General features: G+C 37.6%; 1 protein-coding gene across 1 annotated transcript; it reads left to right on the forward strand.

Annotated features, from left to right (window-relative positions):
* The first annotated feature begins 15,143 nt into the window (after nt 1–15,143).
* Nucleotides 15,144–21,291, forward strand: LOC130968332 (calcium-binding protein CBP-like). The gene is made up of 5 exons (XM_057893536.1): nt 15,144–15,815; nt 19,815–19,861; nt 19,977–20,152; nt 20,266–20,284; nt 20,927–21,291. The coding sequence occupies exons 1-5, from the start codon at nt 15,308–15,310 to the stop codon at nt 21,029–21,031; spliced, it is 855 nt and encodes a 284-aa protein (XP_057749519.1). The 5' UTR covers nt 15,144–15,307; the 3' UTR covers nt 21,032–21,291.
* Nucleotides 21,292–22,543: the final 1,252 nt, after the last annotated feature.

The raw sequence follows: 22,543 nt of genomic DNA on the forward strand, positions 1-22,543 counted from the left end.
TTTCAAGAACCAACAATTTTAACACTCATAAACAACAAGATCAAAAGACATATGCACTGTTCAATCATTCATTCAGAAAACAAAAAGCATTGTCACCACATCAATATAATTAAACTAAATTCAATAATAATTTCAAAAATTATGTACTTCTTGTTCTTTTGAATTAAAACATTTTTCTTTTAAGAGAGGTGAAGGAGTAATGGATTTTATTCATAGCTTTAAGGCATGGTTACATACTAATGATCATGAAATAAAGACACAAAACATAGATAAACACAATAATTAAAAACCGAAACAGAAAGAAATAAAGAACAAGGAATGAATCCACCTTTAGTGGCGTCTTCTTCTTGAAGGACCAATGGTGTTCTTCAACTCTTCTATGTCCCTTCCTTGCCTTTGTTGCTCCTCCCTCATTACTCTTTGATCTTCTCTTATTTCTTGGAGAATGATAGAGTGCTCATGATGTTTCACCCTTAATTGTTCAACATTATGGCTCAAATCTTCTAAGGAGGTATTAAGTTGCTCCCAATAATTGTTGGGAGGAAAGTGCATTCCTTGAGGCATTTGTTGATGATGAACTTCCTCATGTTCTTCTTGAGGGCCGTGAGGAACTTCCCTTGATTGCTCCATCCTTTTCTTGGTGATGGGCTTGTCTTTTTCAATGGAGACATCTCCATCTATGATAACTCCAGCTGAGTAACATAGATGACATATAAGGTGGGGGAAAGCTAGCCGTGCCATAGGTGAAGGCTTGTCAGCTATTTTGTAGAGTTCATTGGAGATGACTTCATGAACTTCCACTTCCTCTCCAATCATGATGCTATGAATCATGATGGCCCGATCCACAGTAACTTCAGATCGGTTGCTTGTAGGGATGATGGATCTTTGAATGAACTCCAACCATCCTCTAGCTACAGGCTTGAGGTCCAGTCTTCTTAGTTGGACTGGCTTGCCTTTGGAGTCTATTCTCCATTGGGCTCCTTCCACACATATGTCCGTAAAGACTTGGTCCAACCTTTGATTAAAGTTGACCCTTCTTGTGTAGGGGCGTTCATCACCTTGCATCATGGGTAAATGAAACGCCAACCTCACATTTTCCGGACTGAAATCCAAGTATTTCCCCCTAACCATTGTTAGATAATTCTTTGGGCTTGGGTTCATACTTTGGTCATGGTTCCTAGTGATCCATGCATTGGCATAGAACTCTTGAACCATCAATGTTCCGACTTGTTGCATGGGGTTGGTTATGACTTCCCACCCTCTTCTTTGGATCTCATGTCGGATTTCCGGAAACTCATTCTTTTTGAGCTTGAAAGGGACCTCAGGGATCACCTTCTTCTTTGCCACAACATCATAGAAGTGGTCTTGATGGCTCTTGGAGATGAATCTTTTCATCTCCCATGACTCGGAGGTGGAAGCTTTTGCTTTCCCTTTTCCTTTTCTTGAGGAAACTCCGGCCTTAGGTGCCATTGGTAATGGAAAAACAAAAAGCTTATGCTTTTACCACACCAAACTTAAAATTTGCTCGTCCTCGAGCAAGAAAAAGAAAAGAAGAGTAGAAGAAGAAGAAGAGAATATGGTAGAGAGGGAGAGAAGTGGGGTCGGCTATGTGAGAGAAGAAGGGGTTTGTGTTGTGTGAAAATGAAGAAGAATGGGAGGGTATTTATAGGGAGAGGGGAGGGTTAGTGTTCGGCCATTTTGGGTGGCAATGGGTGGGAAATTGAATTTGAATTTTATGAGGGTAGGTGGGGTTTATGGGGAAGAGGAGGTTGATGTGAATGGTGAATGGGGTAATTGGGAAGAGGAATTGAGGTGATTGATGAAGAAGATGTTGGGAAGTGTGACATGGGGAAGAGTAATCACATTCACAAAAACTAGGATTAGGAGGTAAGGTGGGAATATGTTATGTGGGGATCCTGTGGGGTCCACAGATCCTGAGGTGAGGATCCTGTGGGGTCCACAGATCCTGAGGTGAAAAGAAATACCATTCCTTCACCCTATAGGCATGTAACATGCCTTCATGCATCATTCTGGCGTTTAAACGCCCATTGATGCACGTTCTGGGCGTTCAACGCCCATGTAATGCATGTTTCTGGCGTTGAACGCCAGTTTCATGCTTGTTCCTGGCGTTCAGCGCCAGCTTGTCCTCTTCGTGCACCATCCTGGCGTTTAACGCCAGGTTGTTGCTTGTTTTGGGCGTTCAACGCCAGAATGGTGCTCTGTTCTGGCGTTGAACGCCAGACAGATGCATCTTACTGGCGTTGAACGCCAGTCTGCGCTACCTCCAGGGTGAAAATTTTTTTTCTTCTGTTTTTGACTCTGTTTTTAATTTTTTTGATTTTTTCGTGACTCCTCATGATCATGTACCTAATAAAACACAAAAATAACAACGAAACAAAATAAAATAAAATTAAATAAATAGAATTGGGTTGCCTCCCAACAAGCGCTTCTTTAATGTCAATAGCTTGACAGTGGCTCTCATGGAACCACAAGATGATCAGGTCAATTTAAGTGTGGTATTCCCAACACCAAACTTAGAGTTTGGATATGGGGTTTGAACACCAAACTTAGAGTTTGGTTGTGGCTTCACAACACCAAACTTAGAGTTTGACTGTGGAGGCTCTTCTTGACTCTGAACTGAGAGAAGCTCTTCATGCTTACTCTCTTTTGCCACAGAGGGATGGCAATGTGCCTTAAACACAAGGTAGTCCCCATTCAATTGAAGGACTAACTCACCTCTGTTGACATCTATCACAGCTCCTGCTGTGGCTAGGAAAGGTCTTCCTAGGATGATGCATTCATCATCTTCCTTCCTAGTGTCTAGGATTATGAAATCAGTGGGGATGTAAAGGCCTTCAACCCTTACTAGCACATCCTCCACTATTCCATAAGCTTGTCTTATGGACTTATCTGCCAATTGTAATGAGAACAAGGCAGGTTGTACCTCAATGATCCCCAGCTTCTCCATTACAGAGAGTGGCATAAGATTTATCCCTGACCCAAGATCACATAGAGCTTTTTCAAAGCTCATGGTGCCAATGGTGCAAGGTATTGAGAACTTGCCAGGATCTTGTTTCTTTTGAGGTAGAGTTCTCTGAATCCAAGTATCTAGTTCACTAATGAGCAAGGGGGGTTCACTTTCCCAAGTCTCATTACCAAACAGCTTGGTATTCAGCTTCATGATAGCTCCTAAGTATTGAGCAACTTGCTCTCCAGTCACATCTTCATTCTCTTCAGAGGATGAATATTCTTCAGAGCTCATGAATGGCAGAAGGAGATTTAAAGGAATCTCTATGGTCTCTAGATGAGCCTCAGATTCCTCAGGATCCTTAATAGGAAACTCCTTCTTACTTGAGGAACGTCCCAGGAGGTCTTCCTCACTGGGATTTTCGTTCTCCTCCTCCTTTGTGCATTCGGCCACTTTGATTAAATCAATGGCCTTGCACTCTCCTTTTGGATTTTCTTCTGTATTACTTGGGAGAGTACTGGGAGGAGTTTCAATAACTTTCTTACTCAGCTGGCCCACTTGTGCCTCCAGATTTCTGATAGAGGATCTGGTTTCATTCATGAAACTGAAAGTGGCTTTTGACAGATCAGAGACTATATTGGCTAAATTGGAATTGTTTTGTTCAGAGTTCTCTGTCTGTTGCTGAGAAGATGATGGATATGGCTTACTATTGTTCAGCCTATTGCGTCCACCATTGTTAAAACCTTGTTGAGGTTTTTGTTGATCCTTCCAGGAGAAATTTGGATGATTTCTCCATGATGAGTTATAGGTGTTTCCATAAGGTTCACCTAAGTAATTAACCTCTGCCATGGCAGGGTTCTCAGGATCATAAGCTTCTTCAGAAGCTGCCTCTCTAGTACTGTTGGATGCATGTTGCAACCCATTCAGGTTCTGAGAGATCATGTTGACCTGTTGAGTCAACACTTTGTTCTGAGCCAATATGGCATTCAGAGTATCAATTTCAAGAACTCCTTTCTTCTGAGGTACCCCATTATTCACGGAATTCCTCTCAGAGGTGTACATAAACTGGTTGTTTGCAACCATGTCAATGAGTTCTTGAGCCTCTTCAGGCGTTTTCTTCAGGTGAATAGATCCACCTGCAGAATGGTCCAATGACATTTTCGAAAATTCAGAGAGACCATAATAGAATATATCTAATATGGTCCATTCTGAAAACATGTCAGATGGACATCTTTTGGTCAGCTGCTTGTATCTTTCCCAAGCTTCATAGAGGGATTCACCATCTTTTTGTTTGAAGGTTTGAACATCCACTCTCAGCTTGCTCAGCTTTTGAGGAGGAAAGAATTTATCCAAGAAGGCAGTGACCAGCTTATCCCATGAGTCCAGGCTATCCTTGGGTTGTGAATCCAACCATACTCTAGCTCTGTCTCTCACAGCAAAAGGGAAAAGCAAGAGTCTGTAGACTTCAGGATCAACTCCATTCATCTTTACAGTCTCACAGATCTGCAAGAACTCAGTTAAAAACTGATAAGGATCTTCAGATGGAAGTCCATAAAACTTGCAGTTTTGTTGCATTAAAGCAACTAGTTGAGGCTTAAGCTCAAAGTTATTGGCTCCAATGGCAGGAATGGAGATGCTTCTTCCATCAAACTTGGACGTTGGTTTTGTGAAGTCACCAAGCATTCTCCTTGCATTATTATTATTATTTTCAGCCATCTCCTTCTCTTGTTCGAAAATTTCTGAAAGGTTGTTTCTGGATTGTTGTAATTTAGCTTCTCTTAATTTTCTCTTCAGAGTCCTTTCAGGTTCTGGATCAATTTCAACAAGAGTGCCTTTATCCTTGTTCCTGCTCATATGAAAGAGAAGAAAACAAGAAAAGAAAGAGGAATCCTCTATGTCACAGTATAGAGATTCCTTTATGTTAGTAGAAAAAGAAAGGGGTATAAGAAAGAAGAAGGATTCGGATTTTTGGATGAGGAGAGGTGAAGAGAAGTGTTAGTGATTAATTAATTAAATAGAAGAAGAGAAGAGGAGGGAGAATTCGAAAATAATTTTGAAAAGGGGTTAGTGATTTTCGAAAATTAGAGATAAAATGTAATTAAAATTAAAACATGAAACAATTAGTTAATTAAAAAGAATTTTTGATAAAGAGAGAGGTATTTTCAAAAATAGAAGAGGGAAAAGTAGTTAGATGGTTTTGAAAAAGATGAGAAACAATCAAAAAGTTAGTTAGTTGATTGAAAAAGATTTAAAATCAAAATTGAAAAAGATAAGAAGATAGTAAGTTAGATAAGATATTTTAAAATCAAATTTTGAAAAAGATAAAATTTTTGAAAAAGATAAAATAAAAGATAAAAAGATTTAATTCAAAAATTTTGAAATTACTTACTTCACTAACAAGAAACTACAAGACAAGATTCTAGAACTTAAAGATTGAACCTTTCTTAACAAGAAAGTAACAAACTTCAAATTTTTGAACCAATCACATTAATTATTAGTGACTTTTCGAAAATTACATATAAAGATAAGAAAAAGATTTTGAAAATAATTTGAAAAAGATTTTTGAAATTTTTGAAAAATAGAAAAAAAATGAAAAAGATATGATTTTTGAAAAAGATTTTGAAAAGATAAGATTTTTAAAATTGAAATTTTGACTTGACTAGTAAGAAACAACTAATTTTGAAAATTTTTGACCAAGTCAACCCAAAATTTCGAAAATTTGGAGGGAAATAAGGAAAAGATATTTTTTTTTTTAATTTTTTTTTAATTTTTAATTATGAAAGAGAAAAACAACAAAAATACTTTATGCATGAAATTTTTGGATCAAAACAATGAATGCATGCAAGAATGCTATGAATGTCAAGATGAACACCAAGAACACTTTGAAGATCATGATGAACATCAAGAACATTATTTTGAAAAAATTTTTGATGCAAAGAAAACATGCAAGACACCAAACTTAGAAATCTTTAATGCATGGACTCTAACAAACGAAAAATGCATATGAAAAACAACAAACAACACAAAACAAGAAAACATCAAGATCAAACAAGAGGACTTATCAAGAACAACTTGAAGATCATGAAGAACACTATGAATGCATCGGATTTTCGAAAAAATGCAAGAAAAATTTTTAAAGCATGCAATTGACACCAAACTTAAAAATTAACTCAAGACTCAAACAAGAAACACAAAATATTTTTGGTTTTTATGATTTTCTAATTTTTTTTGGATTTTTATTGATTTTTTTCGAAAATATTTTTGGAAAAAACGAAAAAGAAAAGAAAAATTTTGAAAAAGATTTTTGAAAAGAAAATTACCTAATCTGAGCAACAAGATGAACCGTCAGTTGTCCATACTCGAACAATCCCCGGCAACGGCGCCAAAAACTTGGTGGACGAAATTGTGATCACATGTTCTTTATACTTTGATGAGTGTACTCTTAGGGCACTGTTTATTTTCACAACTCCGTTCAACTAACCAGCAAGTGTACTGGGTCGTCCAAGTAATAAACCTTACGTGAGTAAGGGTCGAATCCACAGAGATTGTTGGTATGAAGCAAGCTATGGTCACCTTGTAGATCTCAGTTAGGCAGATTAAACATTATTTGTGGGTTCGAAAGTAGAAATAATAAAATAGGAATAATAAAAAGGATAGAAGACTTATGCAGATTCATTGGTGAGAATTTCAGATAAGTGCATGGAGATGCTGTATGGCTCAAGGACGCCTGCTTTCCCACTGCTTCTACTCAATCCTTCTTACTCCTTTCCATGGCAAGCCTTGTATAGGGGTTCACCATCAGCTGTGGCTACTTTCATCCTCTCGGGAAAATGATCCTATGTGGTTGTCAATCGCACGGCTAATCGTCTGGAGGCATCACCCATGGTTGATGGCTACATCCCATCCTCGCAGTGAAAACTAATGCTCACGCACTCTGTCACAATACGGCTAATCACCGGTTGGTTCCCGCTCCTACTGGAATAGAATCCCTTGATTCTTTTGCGTCTGTCACTAACGCCCAGCAGGTTGCAAGTTTGAAGCACGTCACAGTCATTCATTACCGGAATCCTACTCGGAATACCACAGACAAGGTGAGACTTTCCGGATTCCCAGGATCCTACTCGGAACACCACAGACAAGGTTGGACTTTCCGGATCCTCATAAATGCCGCCATCTATCTAGCTTATACCACGAAGATTCTGTTGGGGAATCTAAGAGATACACATTCAAGCTCTGTTGCATGTAGAACGGAAGTGGTTGTCAATCACGCGCGTTCATGAGTGAGAATGATAATGAGGGTTATCTAACTCATCACATTCATCATGTTCTTGGGTACGAATGAATATCTTGGAATAAGAATAAGAGAGATTTGAATAAAAGAAAATAGAACTGCATTAATACTTGAGGTGCAGCAGAGCTCCACACCCTTAATCTATGGTGTGCAGAAACTCCACCGTTGAAAATACATAAGTGAAAGGTTCAGGCATGGCCGAATGGCCAGCCCCCTAAAACGTGATCAATAGCCTCTTAGGATGAAGAATAAAACAAAACTGAGACCAAAGATGTCTAATACATTAATAAATCGTCCTATTTATAATAAACTAGCTCCTAGGGTTTACATGAGTAAGTAATTGATGCATAAATCCACTTCCGGGGCCCACTTGGTGTATGCTTGGGCTGAGCTTGATCAATCCACGAGCTGAGGCTTCTCTTGGAGTTGAACTCCGAGTTATGACGTGTTTTGGGCGTTCAACTCCGGATCATGACGTTTTTCTGGCGTTTAACTCCAGACAGCAGCATGAACTTGGCGTTTAACGCCAAGTTACGTCGTCATTCTTCGAATAAAGTATGGACTATTATATATTGCTGGAAAGCCCTGGATGTCTACTTTCTAACGCCGTTGAGAGCGCGCCATTTGGAGTTCTGTAGCTCCAGAAAATCCATTTCGAGTGCAGGGAGGTCAGAATCCAACAGCATCAGCAGTCCTTTTGTCAGCCTTTTCCAGAGTTTTGCTCAAATCCCTCCATTTCAGTCAGAATTTACCTGAAATCACAGAAAAACACACAAACTCATAGTAAAGTTCAGAAATGTGAATTTAACATAAAAACTAATGAAAACATCCCTAAAAGTAGCTTAAACTTATTAAAAACTATGTAAAAACTATGCCAAAAAGCGTATAAATTATCCGCTCATCACATAGGTTGTGTATATGTGAATTTTGGAGCTTAATTAGTGATTTTGAAAAGCTTGGAAAGGGTTTGGTGGTGAAAAAAAATCTGTTCTTGGAGGTGTTGAGGCCTCGAGAGCTTGTGGATAAGTGGTTTGGAAGTGCTCCGGTTGAGCTTGGGAAAATCGGCTAAGGTATGGTTTCGGTTTCCCGTATCTAATATGTAATGTGGTAGGAAATACTTAGGCTAGAGGCCCTAAGATAGGCATTGAATGGTTGATGTTGTTGAATGATTGAGATATATGATGTGGTCATATATGTGATGATGATTATTGATGCCTTGGTGGTATGATGTATGAGAAATATGCATATTGTGATATATGCTTGATGATTGGTTATGGTTGAATTGTGGGTTGGACCATGTTAATGGTGAGTATGATATTGATTGTGTGCAATAATGATTTATTGAAATTGGTGTTGTTGAGAATTGGCATGAGGAATAGTATATGATATGTCAATATGTTTGAGTTTGAGCCACTTGGGTGAAGTGGGTTAAAATGATGAGATAGTGATTTTGTAAATTGTGGTAAAGTGTCAATGTGTGAGTTGAGGAGGCTTGATGTTGAATTTGATATATTTTGATTGATTTCAAAGAAAAGGGATGAAATTGGCATATTGTGATTGATTTTGAAAAGAATTGAAAATGGCTTGTTTTGAAAATGGCATATTGTGGTTTTGTATGAAAATATGGTTTTTGGGTATACTTTGGTGGGACATAACTTGGACTACGGATCTCCGTTTTGTGTCAAATCTGTTTAGAAATGAAACTGGATCTGGGAAGTCCATGCCGTTCGAAGAACGGGTGAAAAACGATTTAAAATGAGGAAGTTATGTCCGTTGGAAGATTGGGGTTTAAATCTGTGAATTCTGCAGCTTTTAACTTAGAAAATTTTTAGCAGAATAAACCCTTGCGCGTAGGCGCACTTGGCGCGTATGCGCCGATCTTCCAGAAAGCGCCATCCACGCGTGCGCGTGATGTGCGCGGGTGCGCCGATTATGCTGCACCCAATGCCCAGCCATTTTCCAGAAAGTTATGCCAGGACTGTGCCAGTTTTGTGCCTGGGGCACGAGAGCACTCACGCGTACGCGTGGTTGACGCGTGCGTGTCGATTTGCTAGTTTTCAATCCACGCGTTAGCGTGCATGACGCCTACGCGCCGATGAGTTTTTTTAGGCCATCCATGCGTGCGCGTGGAGTGCGCGTACGTGTGGGCCTGTTTTCATCCCAAAGTTGATTTTTGAGTTTTAAAAGCCAAATTTCATACTTCTAAGCCTCCGATCTCACCACTTATATCTTAAATCATTATGATATGCCTAGCTATTAGAAAAGGGCTAGTGAATGAGGTAACTTGCGAGTGAAGCAAGGGAAAAATGAATAATCAATGAGGATCATTGATGTTTATGTGAGATGTGGAGGATGGTGGTGGAAGTGCTTGTTATGCCATTGGCCGAAGGGCCGTAATTGTTTATGAATTGGCTGGTTCTGGATTGAACCGTGAGCCGGAATAGCTGTGTATGCTATTAATATTGGCTGGTTATGGATTTAACCGTTAGCCGGAATGGCTGTGTATGCTATGCATATTGACTGGTTCTAGACTGAACCGTGAGCCGGATGGCTGATATGGATGTTGATCCATGGATGAGAATTCATGCATGTTTATGCTGAATTATTGATAATTGAGATTTGCACTTCCACTATCTGAGACACGAGTTTCCCTGGGTAGTAGCAGTGGCTAGCCACCACGTGCTCCAGGTTGAGACTTGATACTCTGTTGACCCTATGTCGTAAGTGTGGCCGGGCACTGTGAAAGACCCGGATGAGCTCGCCCCCGTAAATATTCACCAGTGAGGGTGATGGATATAGATCATGATTATGATCAAGTTTATAACGAGTATAACTCGAGTTGGGGATGCGTGACAAAGGGACAGTCCAATGGTTAGCGACCAGGACTTGTCGGGTTGGCTCTATAACCGACAAGATGATATCATCAGCCGTTAGGGACAGGCATTCATCATATGCATACTATATGAATTGTTTGAGATTGCCTACTTGACTGCATATTACTTGCTAATTGTCTAAATGCCTTAACTGTTCCTATTTGTATATTCTTTGTTTGATATAACTGTGTTTGCTACATTATACTCCTGCTGGTGGTTGGGAGGTCTGAAGGAATTGGAAAGGGAAGTATTAGTTAGACTGAAGGATCTTTCTTCAGATGCCCTTTATGGTTTAGCTTGTTTATAAGCTTTGATATTATCCGGAGGAAGTTCTAGGATTGCCTTCGGCTTTCCTCCATTATTATGTATTATATATGTGGAAGCTGTTACCATGCTGGGGACCTCTGGTTCTCACCCATGCGGATTTTGTGGTTTTCAGATGCAGGACGTGTGATTTCCCGCTGAGACATGCTGGAGACTTCTAGATTTGCGAAGATCCTTTGTTCTCGGGGCTATGTTTTGGCTTATATGTTTTGCTTAGATACTTTTATCTCCATTAAATAATACAAACTGTGATGACTCCTCTTATGGGAGAATTTTGGAGAATAGGTTTTATGTATTTGTGTCCCTTTGGGTTTCCTTTGGGGTTTTCCTTATTTTTATCATATGTATATATTACTATGCTCGGACCGGTTATCTTCGCAGCCGGATCTTGAGTCTTGATATTCCTGTTTTTGACACTCCTTTGTATATATATAATCACGCGTTAGTTATCCTTGTTCGTTACGTTATCGATCGGAGTGTTGCGCTTTCGAGTTGCGATTTTTGTTTACCCCTTTTTCTACAAAGGCTCCTAGTTATAATCAATCGTTCATACTACTATATGTACTAAATTTTTATTTTTGAGGTCGTAATACCTTGCCATCTCTGAATTATGACTTAAGCATAAGACTCTGTATGGTAGGGTGTTACATCTGACACATCGTGATTGGTTTCATTTTGATTTGCATTTGCTATAGAATTATTATTAACTCTATTATAATCTTGATCATCTTCAAATTTAATTGATCTAGTATTTGAGTAATATTTCACAAATTAGTATCAATAATAATGTAAAATATTTTATAAAGCATACCAAAATCATAATTGATCACAATTTATAATCCGACTAGCAACAAGTTGTTTAAATAAATAAAAAACCTACTTAAACAATCTAAAGCTGATTGAAGAGACATATTTGTAAAACCATTTCGTAAAGTGTTGACTTATTCAAGAGTTAAAAATGGTCATGAATCTTTTAATATCCATTTGAATGATCCTCAAATGCATCAAGACAAATTGAATCATAACTTTGCTTTTTCATTTGGTTTCTATATTATCAAGTTACTTGATTACCCTTATGATGACTAAAATTTAAAAGTAATGCTTTCAAGAAATAATAATTAAGAAAGTACCTTTACTGTAACCTTAAGTTGTAATGAACATAAACAAGATCATTAAATTTTTTATGCTTTGACCAATTCCTCTTATTTGAGTGAATGTGTTAAAAAATACTCTAGTTACACTCACAACTTGAAGAACTACAAATTCGGCTTAAAACACGAATTGCCAATTTTTGCAAATTTGGCTCTCCACATCTATAAGATTTCCACCGTTGATCTTAACATAAAAAGGAATAATATATCACAAACATAAATATATCACAATCATAAAAGACTATTTGTATGAAAAAATTCACATGGCATTATTATGCTTCATTCACGTATTGCAAACTACCTTTCAAAATCTTGTTCAACATTCTTAAAGATTCTCATCTCACTTGTTAGCCTAGAATTCAAATTTGGATAACCATAAACATATTTCTCAATGACATCTAGTAGGCCAGAAGTCGTTTACTTGTTCTTTTCAAATTCTTTAGCATTAAATCAAAAAGTTAGATTTAACTAATAACTAGTAGCATGAAGATTTTTTCGAAGTTGTAAATTTAACGTGTATCTAAAATCTTCAAATAATGATTAACAACCTTCTTTTTTTTTTAAAATATATTTTTACTATCTCTTTTCTAACCTTATAAATAGATTGATAAAGAGAATTCATTGTAGCTCTATCTTCACTGTTTATAATATGTAATATACGGACAAGTGGCTTAATAAGCTTAACAATATCAGTGCATTGACTCCAATATTTAGAATCCAAGACTTGATCCACAAACATTTTAGCTTTGGCTTCTTTTGAGTAAGCTGAGCTTCTCCATTCTCTAGAGGTCACCATAACTTTCAAAACATCTTTTTGAACTAAAATACTTTGCAAAGCAATGAAATTAGTGACAAATAGAGTTAGAGATGGACGAAGTATTTCCTGCCAACCTATAAATTTTATCATCAAGTACAAAGATGGAAATGATTATAAATATACTTCGTAATCATTGAATCTTGTGACACAGTTTTACTCACTTTTTCAACTTCATAATATCCTGAGGTATCAAATTAACACAATGAGTTGCACAAAGAGACCAATACAATTTAGGAAACCTTATTCTAACAACCTTTTAACAGCAACATAATTTACAGCATTATCTATCATATATGCACAACACTCTCAGAACCAACAAATAATACAACATTCCTAATAACTTAAACAAAGCATCAGTAGTTTTCGAGACATGAGAAGCATCGACTGACTTTAGAAAAACAGTTCTTTTAGGACAATAAACCAATTAATTAATTAAAGTGTGCCTACAACGATTAGTTAATCCAACGACCATAATGGTACATCTAGTTTGTTTTCGAATCTCACGATAGCCTTCAATTATTTTTCTCACATCTTCAACCAATTTGCTCAACAAATACCCATGAACTCTTGCATAATTTGGCCCTTTATATCCTGTACCCATGCTTGCAATTGCATCGATTATTGGCTGATACTAAGCTAAATTAACTGCATTAAATGGTATAGAGGCATCCATCATCCATTTCGCAATTTCAATGTCATACTTCTCCACAATTTCTTTGCTTTGGAGAACACTCTTGATAGTTGATTGAGATCCAGGTGTTGTTGCCGATGAAAAAAGAAAGATTCTAATCCTTTGACTTATTTTCCTTTTCTAAAGCTAGTTGTTGTCGCATCTCATTACGTTCGATCTCATCAAATTATCTTTCAACTTCATCACAAGAATTATAACTTTCTGTATATTCTTTTCGAGTTTTTCTTTTCTTGCTTCAAAGATCTTCAATGTTTCGATAAAATTCTTGTCTCACTAGTGCTGACACCTTTCGACATGACTCAATATCTCCTCCTTTTTCAGCCAAATGAAGCTTAAACCGATGAATTTCTTTACCTCCTAATAAGTTTGTCGCAATATATAATAAGAGAGTGGTTTTTTTAGATTTCATAACTTATTTACAATGGGCTCATGTAGAATCATTTTTTGCTTTATTGTTACTTTTTTGGGTTTCAATTGTTGTATCAGGAGTTGATCCTTATTCTTGTGAGGATGGTGTTACTGATGGTATATTTGATGAAGCCACCCTAAAACAATATGAAACAACAATAATATAATAATAATAACTATCCTAAATTCGCAAGACCTATTCCCTATCCAACAATATAAAATTATAAATTCACAGACCCAACGATATAGCGCAACAAAAATAACCACAAAAACCAATAATCAGAAAAAATATCAATTCACCATTAAACCAATATATTACACTGCCAAGAATCAACAATAAAAAATAAATAGATTCATAATCAACGTCATTAATCATTTACTGAGTTAATTAAATTATAAACCAATAATTGAATAACTAAAAAAATAAATAAATAGTACCTGAACCTGATGCTTTGTTTACAAAACGCAACTAGAGAAAAGAGAAACCAAGCTATCCAAACATGGCGAAGCAGAAACTAGCGAGAGAGAGGCAACAACGATAGCGAGCCACTCTGGACGAGGACGCGACGATGACGAGAGATGCACATGCAATGATGTAGACATGCAGTGTAGGCGAGCCACATACGGAGGGCGACGACGCACATAAGCCGGCGAGATAAGGCAGAGGAGCCGACAATCGTGGCAGTAACTAGAGATGTCAACGAGGTAGGGCGGAGGCGGGGGATGCCTCCCTGCTCCCCATCCCCGCCCCCAAATTTGCTCCCTGTCCCTGTTCTTGTTCTCCGCCGTAGGGGATTATTGCTCACCATCCCCATTCCTTGCAAGGCCCCATTCTCCGCAGGGACCCCATTCCTCATTTATCTAATAGTTCTAACTAATTATTAATTTCCATATGAATCGAGTTACAAGTATCCATCCTATACAAAAATAGCAAGATTTTATAAAAAAAGTCTAAACGACAAGATGATGACTTCTTTTAAAATGACGCAACGGCGAGTCAGAGGACAAAGCAATGGATGAGGTGGGAGACACGGCAAGAGAGAAAAATGGACACGACAACATAGTTACGGAAATGGACGCCGCAAATAGAGAGCACGATGCATTGAGGATGATGGCACCGTGAGGTGTGACAATTCGAAAGGGACTTTGGCGAGGGAGTGGCTACAGAGGAGTTGGATGGAATATGGACAACATTAAAATCTCTAAATTAAAGAAGGGTTAGACAAATGAGGATTAGGAATTTTGGATTTCTATGTGAATGTAAACTATTAAGGATAATTCAGTAAATTTATGAATTTCGAGAATTAGCGAAAATCTCCGCTCGAATCCCGGCACCTTCCTCAAAAAAATTTTCCATAGTCAAATCCTATTCGAGATAGTTTCCGTAGAGATCCCGCGTTTCGAAGAGTTTTATCATCCCAAACAACAACCGTGCAGTGGCGGTAGCCGGTAGTTTTCCTGTGAGTGTGAGAGACCGGGAGAATGCCTATGGTCTAGAGGCCGAGTAAGTTTGAAAGAGTGTTAATATTATTTAATAATGACACCTTATCTAAATATATAATTAAAAAAAAAATCATACCTAAGGTGTCATTACTAAAAATTGATAATAGAATTATCATTTCCCCTTTTTGCCCATTGAACGCTCCCGATACTGCAAGTACAACTGCGGTTCACACTATAAAAGCGAAAAACGCTCGAATCCGTGTCACAATCATATATCTCTATCAATTTCTGTTTCTACCCCAACTCGTTTCGCTTCTTTCTTGCTCCTTTTAATCCCAAACATGTCAGGTTACGGCTACGGCTACGGTGCTCCAACAGGCGGCCAGCCTTACGGCTATGGTGCCCCGCCGGGTGGCCAGCCTCAAGGCCACAGTGCTCCGCCAGGCGGCCAGCCTCACGGTCACAGTGCTCCGCCGGGAGGCCAGCCTCACGCTCACAGTACCCCGCCTGGCAGCCAGCCCTACGGCCACAGTGCCCCGCCGGGAGGCCAGCCTTACGGCCACAGTGCCCCGCCGGGAGGCCAGTCTTACGGCCATGGCGGCGTCGCGACAGCATACCCGGCATCGGGCGGTTACGGTAGCCCGTTCGCCATGCTGGTGCCGTCAACGTTCCCTCCCGGGACGGACCCGAGCATCGTGGCGTGTTTCGAGATGGTGGATGTTGACCGAAGCGGGCAGATCGACGATAGGGAGTTGCAGAAGGCTCTGTCTTCCTATAATCAGAGCTTCAGCTTGAGGACCGTACACCTCCTCATGAATATGTTCACCAACACCAACATCAAGAAAATCGGTACTTTCTGGAACCTTCCTTTTATGTTACTGCTATTAATTATTATCTCTGATTTTGTGTTTTGAACGGTTGCTTGCAATTTGGCTGAGATTCCTAATTTGGGAGGTAGGGTTTAGTTTTTTTTTTTTTCTTTTAACGTTTTCTCTTTAAAGCGTGGCGGTGGATGTGCGTTTACCGGTGGCCGGTGCTAATTTCACCTTGGCAAGTGGTATGGCAGTACTGCCATTTTATCAGAAAAGTTTTCAAATATATTGATAAACCGATGTGTCAGTCATTTTTAATTGTTAATTTTAATTATATATTTTTTATAATTAAAATTAACAGTTAAAATGTACGAGTATACATGCAAATTTTTCCATTTTATCATTGCTCCTTTTTGCTATTTTCTATTGTTAGTTTCGTTTTATTTTCATGGTTATTTAACATACACGCATTTTAATAAATTTGATCAACATTGTAATTTTTTGTTAAGTTACCTATACAATTTTTTCCCTTCACCTGCTCCTTTGTGCATTTTTTTACTGGATTATTGCCCCCCACCGCCTTTCTTTTAATTTTTTTGGTTGCGGTTTTAGTTGGCCTACTTTCGAAGAGAAGAACGCGTGTGCTCATTGTCATTGTGGTGATGGGTTACACGTATCTCTGGTCTTTTATTCGATTCTAATGACACGGTCGCTGCTCTACGCTGGAACTTGTGGGGAATTATTATGACCATAATACCCTTAGTGACGTGCCATTGCAAACCTGCAGTGGTTCTGCTTTAAATAAATTACTAAATGGAAATATAAATATATTCTATGGAAAAATGACGTTAATAATTAGATTTATTTTTATTTTGTTTATATTTATAGTATGATATTGATTGATATTGATAATGACATAGATAACGTGATATTATATAAGATATAAAATATATTAAAATAATAGAACTGGTGTAAGGAGGAGTTTAGGGAGTGTTTATGCGTAGGCATAGGTGTCGATTTGCATGTTGGAGTTGACTTTTGGAGAGATCTTGCGGACGCTTATACCACAGGAGCTGCTGGGTTTGTTGCTTCTACTTAGTTTCCGGTAGCTAAAGATTTCTTAGGAAACTAGACATGGAATATCTTATTATGGTGCAAGATCAGACTTCCTGGAGTTAATATTCAAAATTACCCAATTTAGCCATTTAATTTTTAATTGACTTAAATTGTATTCTGAAATTTTAAAGTGTGACTCAAGCTAGTTCTTCCGTCTATTTTTGTCATCACCTGAAAAATGAGTGGCACGTTTAGTTGAGCAGAATAGAGACATGTTGTCAATGGCGATTGAACGGTCAGAAAGTCAAGCTATCCATGCCACCTCTAAATAAATGACCAGAGTCTCTTCTCGACAACTTTAACTTCTTTGAAACACCGTTTTCCCCATCCAACCATCACTCTTTCTTCATCTTCATCTTCTTATACATCTTCATCGTTCTCCATTTCCTCATCTTTTGCCACCAAGACAACCACAACCACTCTCTCCCCCTTCAACGCTTTTTCAATGCGATCCTCCAGAGCGCGTGCCACACCACCTGCCATCTCCTCTAAATCCAAGCACTCCTCACCACCGCTGCTCTCCTCCACGACTCCCACACTGCACGCACCCTTCTAAGCTGCGCCTTACACCTATGTGACATCGCTTAGACCCTTTTGATCTTCCGTCACTTCAACAACACCTTAGACACCTTTTGCGCTAACATAGTGATCCATGCTTATTCTAACAGCGACGTTCCTTATCGAGCTCTTGCTTTTTTCTTTCATTCTTTGCACAGTGGTTTCTTCCCAACAGCTACACCTTTGTGCCCCTCATTGGTTCTTGTGCTAAGATGGGTTGCCTTCAATATGGGAGGAAGTGTGGTGCACGAAATTGTGATCACACTTTTCACAACTCCGCACAACTAACCAGCAAGTGCACTGGGTCGTCCAAGTAATACCTTACGTGAGTAAGGATCGATCCCATGGAGATTGACGGCTTGAAGCAAGCTATGGTCGTCTTGTAAATCTCAGTCAGGCGGATTCAAATGGTTATGAGGTTTTGATAAATAAAAAGATAAATAAAATGGAAAATAACATAGAGGAGGAGAACTGCAGCGCCGTTATGAGGGACCGTGTAAGAGAGTGAGAAGAAGGCGAGACGGAGGAGAGAGGTGCGACGACGGAGGCGAGAGGCGCGGTGACCGTGAATCGAGGTGAGAGAGCGCCAAATTGAGGAGGAGGAGGAAGAAGGGTCATTTGAGAGTTTGCTCAATGAACGACGTCGTTTTGTTATATTTTAGGTGTCGGGTGTCAACTAAACGTGCCATGTCATTTTTCCGGTGACGGAAATAGACGGAGGGGCTAGCTTGAGTCACGCCTTAAGGGTACAATTTGGGTCAATTGGAAATTGGATGGCTAAATTGAATGAGGGGTCAAATTTCAGGGGCTATTTTGAGTATTGACTCGATTTGGTTGTTAAAAGTGTTGCACAAGTTTTTAACAATGTTGCACAAGTTTTTAATTATATGATATTTGTTGGAATATTTTATTTGAATATAATTTATTATTTCAAAGTCAAGATACTTGCTGCGTTCCAAATTAAACAGCTTAGGTAAGCCTCAACTATATACATTGTTTAGGATTATCCTTGGTTATTAATTAAGCAACATTTTGTTAGACACGCTCACCCAACCCATTGGTCCACCCCCAAAGCTTGCAAATTAAAGCCTAGCTACAACCAAGAACACAGCCTTGCTACATATTCAATGCTTTATGCAAAAAAAGAAAGGGAAAAATCATTGTAAGGAACAAATTTAATTTTTCTTTTCACCATAACCATTGAACAATGAAAGAAAAATGTAAGCAAATTTCACATTAAGATAACAAGCAAGTTTGGTTTCAGATGCGAGACTCTAAATGCGCGACTTTTGACTAGGTAACAGCCCAAAATAGTTGACATAGCTAAACAATTGATACCTTGAAATGAGAAAACCGACCTTGGGAGGATAAATTGAGAGTTTGCCACAGGCTCCTATACTATTGTTGTAATATCAAGTGCATAAGCCAGCTATGTCCTGTGTTGTTGCAACACTCCCATACTTTGAATGCTGAATTGAAATTCATCACGTATTGGTGATGAATCTGTTACAAATTGAAGTTATTCTTCAAGATCAAAGCTTGCTTAATCAGCACATCCAGGTACGGTATGAGTTTAATAAAAGCTGGATTAGGATTTTCATTTGGACGAAGGTACTAAGGATGCTGAGAAGGATCCTGCAACTGAAACTGATTCACTTGGTTCTGAACTTTAGGTGGCACGATTAGTAGATGCGCAGCAGAGCTGTCAAAAGAGCTCTAATAGCATCAAAATCTGAAAAGAAGTAATGAAACAGAGAAGAGTCAAGAGAAAATCCGGATAACTTTTGATTGCTTACATATACGACAGAATACAAGTAACTCATCTTATATAGTAGCAGTGGTAGCAATTATGAAATAGCGAAGTTTATTACTGTGTAAACTAGGTAACTAACTTTATCAGCTCCCTGTGCCACGACACACTTGCACTTACAGTCCTTAACTAGCCACTTTTAGCAACTACGTACTATACTGCCTCTGCTACTCTGCAGTCTCTGTCTCTGAAGAAGTGTTAAAATCTGTTCTTTAAAAATAGAGAGGAATAGATCTTAATTAATTGAGAGATGAACTGGAGTGAGTCAGAAAATTATATAGTTGTTCCAGAGTAAATTGATTTTCAAGTAAGAGAGATTAAAGGGTTTATGTTTAAAGCAAAAATGTAGCAGGTAAAGTACAAAACCATCACCACTATTAACATATGCAATGAAAATTTGAAAAATTGGAACACAGATCAATTTTGACTTGATTTACACTTATATAGTGGAGTATGCTGTTACTTTATTGATCTCGTAATCAGTTTTCTTCCCCCCCCCCCCCCCCCCTCCCCCCAACCCCCTCACTGTTTCAATTGTGGACTTTGATGCAGGCCCCAAGGAATTCACATCTCTCTTTCAGAGTCTTCAGAGCTGGAGGGTATTTCCTTTTTTCTCTTAAGCTTATTTTTTATGTTGATCTAAATTCTCAACTTGACAAAATTATAGTGTCTTTTGGAACAAATGTTTTTCTTGATTTGCAATTATTGATACAGGCGACTTTTGAAAGATTTGATAGGGACAGGAGCGGAAGAATTGACTCGAATGAGTTGCGAGAGGCTTTACTGAGCTTGGGTTATTCTCTCTCTCCTATGTTGTTGGAATTGCTTATCTCCAAGTATGACAAAACTGATGGAAGAGCCAGGGCTATTGAATATGACAATTTCATTGAGTATGGTTTTGTGTTTTGTTTTGGGGGGGGGAGGACCTCCTTATACTAGCATTGTGTATGCCATATTCTATTTAGTTGTAGAGCTGATTCTCATTCCTTGTTTGCTAATGCAGGTGTTGCCTTACTGTTAAGGTAAGATACTAAATGATTTTATCAGTTTCTGGAAGTAAAGTTAATTCTTACTGGTCTGGTCTTTTACTGGTTTACAGACTAACAAAACCATCTTGTAATAAAATTTCACTGTTTATATTTTGGGGATTTCAGGAACCGGATGCAAACAACTATAATAGTAACATAAGTGTATGACATTGGTTATAGACTTCATCCACATTTAAATAGTTATTCAAAGGTGCAATATTCACTTAAATTATATAACACAACGCTAGTGTAATTTTAAGTGAATGCTACATCATTGAATAACTTTTTGATTGTGCAATTTTTGAAAAGCTAATAGTTGGATTAGAAGCTTATATTTTATATATAATTCCTTTAAATTCCCATATCAATGTGAAATTTGTTTTCTGTATCTTTTAAAAACTCGTATATAATCCAAACTTCCATGCTAAAATCCAAACACTTAACTTATAAGATGATTTTTTTGTTCTTTAGTATGTTGCTTCTTGTCAGTTGAACACTCAACCTATAAGATGATTTAAAGCACATATTCCATCTTTTCTATTTGGGACCATGGTGATGGATTTATATTTGCTTATGAATGAAATGAAGTAAAATAAAATAAAATAAAATAATGTAACTTGTAATTGTGTAATGCAGGGGCTAACTGACAAATTCAAGGAGAAGGATACTAACTTAAGTGGCACCGCAAATTTCACCTATGAGTCGTTTATGTTGACCGTCCTACCCTTCATAATCGCTTAGGAACTAAAGCTCTGTTGAATTCGTACGATGCCCTTTTCATGCGGTTGGTTTGATAGTATCCATGTTCACATTTTACTCTACTTTGCCGGTATTTGAATATGCTTCAATCGGGTTGTAATGTAAGTATGCAAATCTTGAGTGCCATATTTGGAACTAGCTGATTCTTCCCCTCTGGTACTGCTAATAAAATTCAGTGCTTAGTATTATGGGTATGGGATACGAATGAACAGATGATGTTATAAGGAGCTGTATTATTTGTACATTTCTGGGGCAGTTCTAAGATGAAGTTTATGTTCGTGGGGGAGGCTGGTTCCAATTGTGTCGGGAATGTTGCGTGTCGTTGGTGTGTCTGGCATGCTGCAGTAGGTCACATCGGTGTCAGTATTGTAGCTGATTAAGCAACCTAATTTGTGAGTATAAATGATTATAAAATTGTTAACTATATAACTGATTGTTAATTGGTAATGGAGATATTGGACATCTTGACCCAACTGAGGTAGTAAATGTAGTGTTTACTAATTCAAAAGGTCGAGGTACTTTCAGTCCAGTTTTTAAAAGTTTGAGAGCTCTTAGAAGCACATAAGAAAATTTTTTTAAAACATGTTTGTAATTTCAGAACTACAAAATACTAATATAATTTTATTATTTAATAAAAAATTAATTTATCTTTTTAATTTGTTAATAATTCTAACATGGAATTTCTATCCCTTATATTTATCATTTTAAAATAACAAAATAATATCTCAGTTTTGAAATAAAATTTCTAATATAAATTATGGTAGCGTCATTTTTACATAAAATCAATTTTGACGAACTAGACGGTGTAACCCTAACTACCAAGGTGTCACTGCATTTTTTAGTTTGTTGCTCACATAGTCACATCTAATATTAGTATTTACATAAATAGGAGTTTATAAAGATTTCGGTTCTCATAAAATTTCACGTGTGATCATTGAAAAAAATGGCACGAGTGAAATAAGAGGAAGGATTTTCAATGATAATTACAAATTCAAATGATATAAAATTTATAAAACATATATATACATGAATTTAATTGTTGATATACTATAAGTGTAAAATAACATATTGTCATATTAATAAAAATATTTATATCGAATTGGATATTATTCGATAGTTGTATAAAATATTTTATATGTCAGTACATTAAAATTAAATTTTATATAAATATAAAAAATAATTCCCGAGTCTTGTTTCATGAAAAAGCCACCTATAATAAGAATAAGATCATGTCTCCTCAAGTCAAATCTTTTACAAGGACTACCTCCAAATAGAGAGAAAAGCCTAGGTTAAATAACCAAAGAATAACAGAAATTTAAAGGAGTGACTTTATCTGCCAATGAAATCCGTTGTGATATGAAATATATGTTACTAGCCATAGGTGAGAACCTAACTGTTCCTAACAGGGTAAAGGAAAAAGATAAATAGTATATAAAACTACTTGAAATACCACAATTAACACATAATCAAGTAAGTAATCTCAAAAAATTATGT

The sequence above is a fragment of the Arachis stenosperma genome, chromosome 3 (genome assembly GCF_014773155.1).
Source record: "Arachis stenosperma cultivar V10309 chromosome 3, arast.V10309.gnm1.PFL2, whole genome shotgun sequence".
In the NCBI taxonomy this organism is placed as follows: Eukaryota; Viridiplantae; Streptophyta; class Magnoliopsida; order Fabales; family Fabaceae; genus Arachis; species Arachis stenosperma.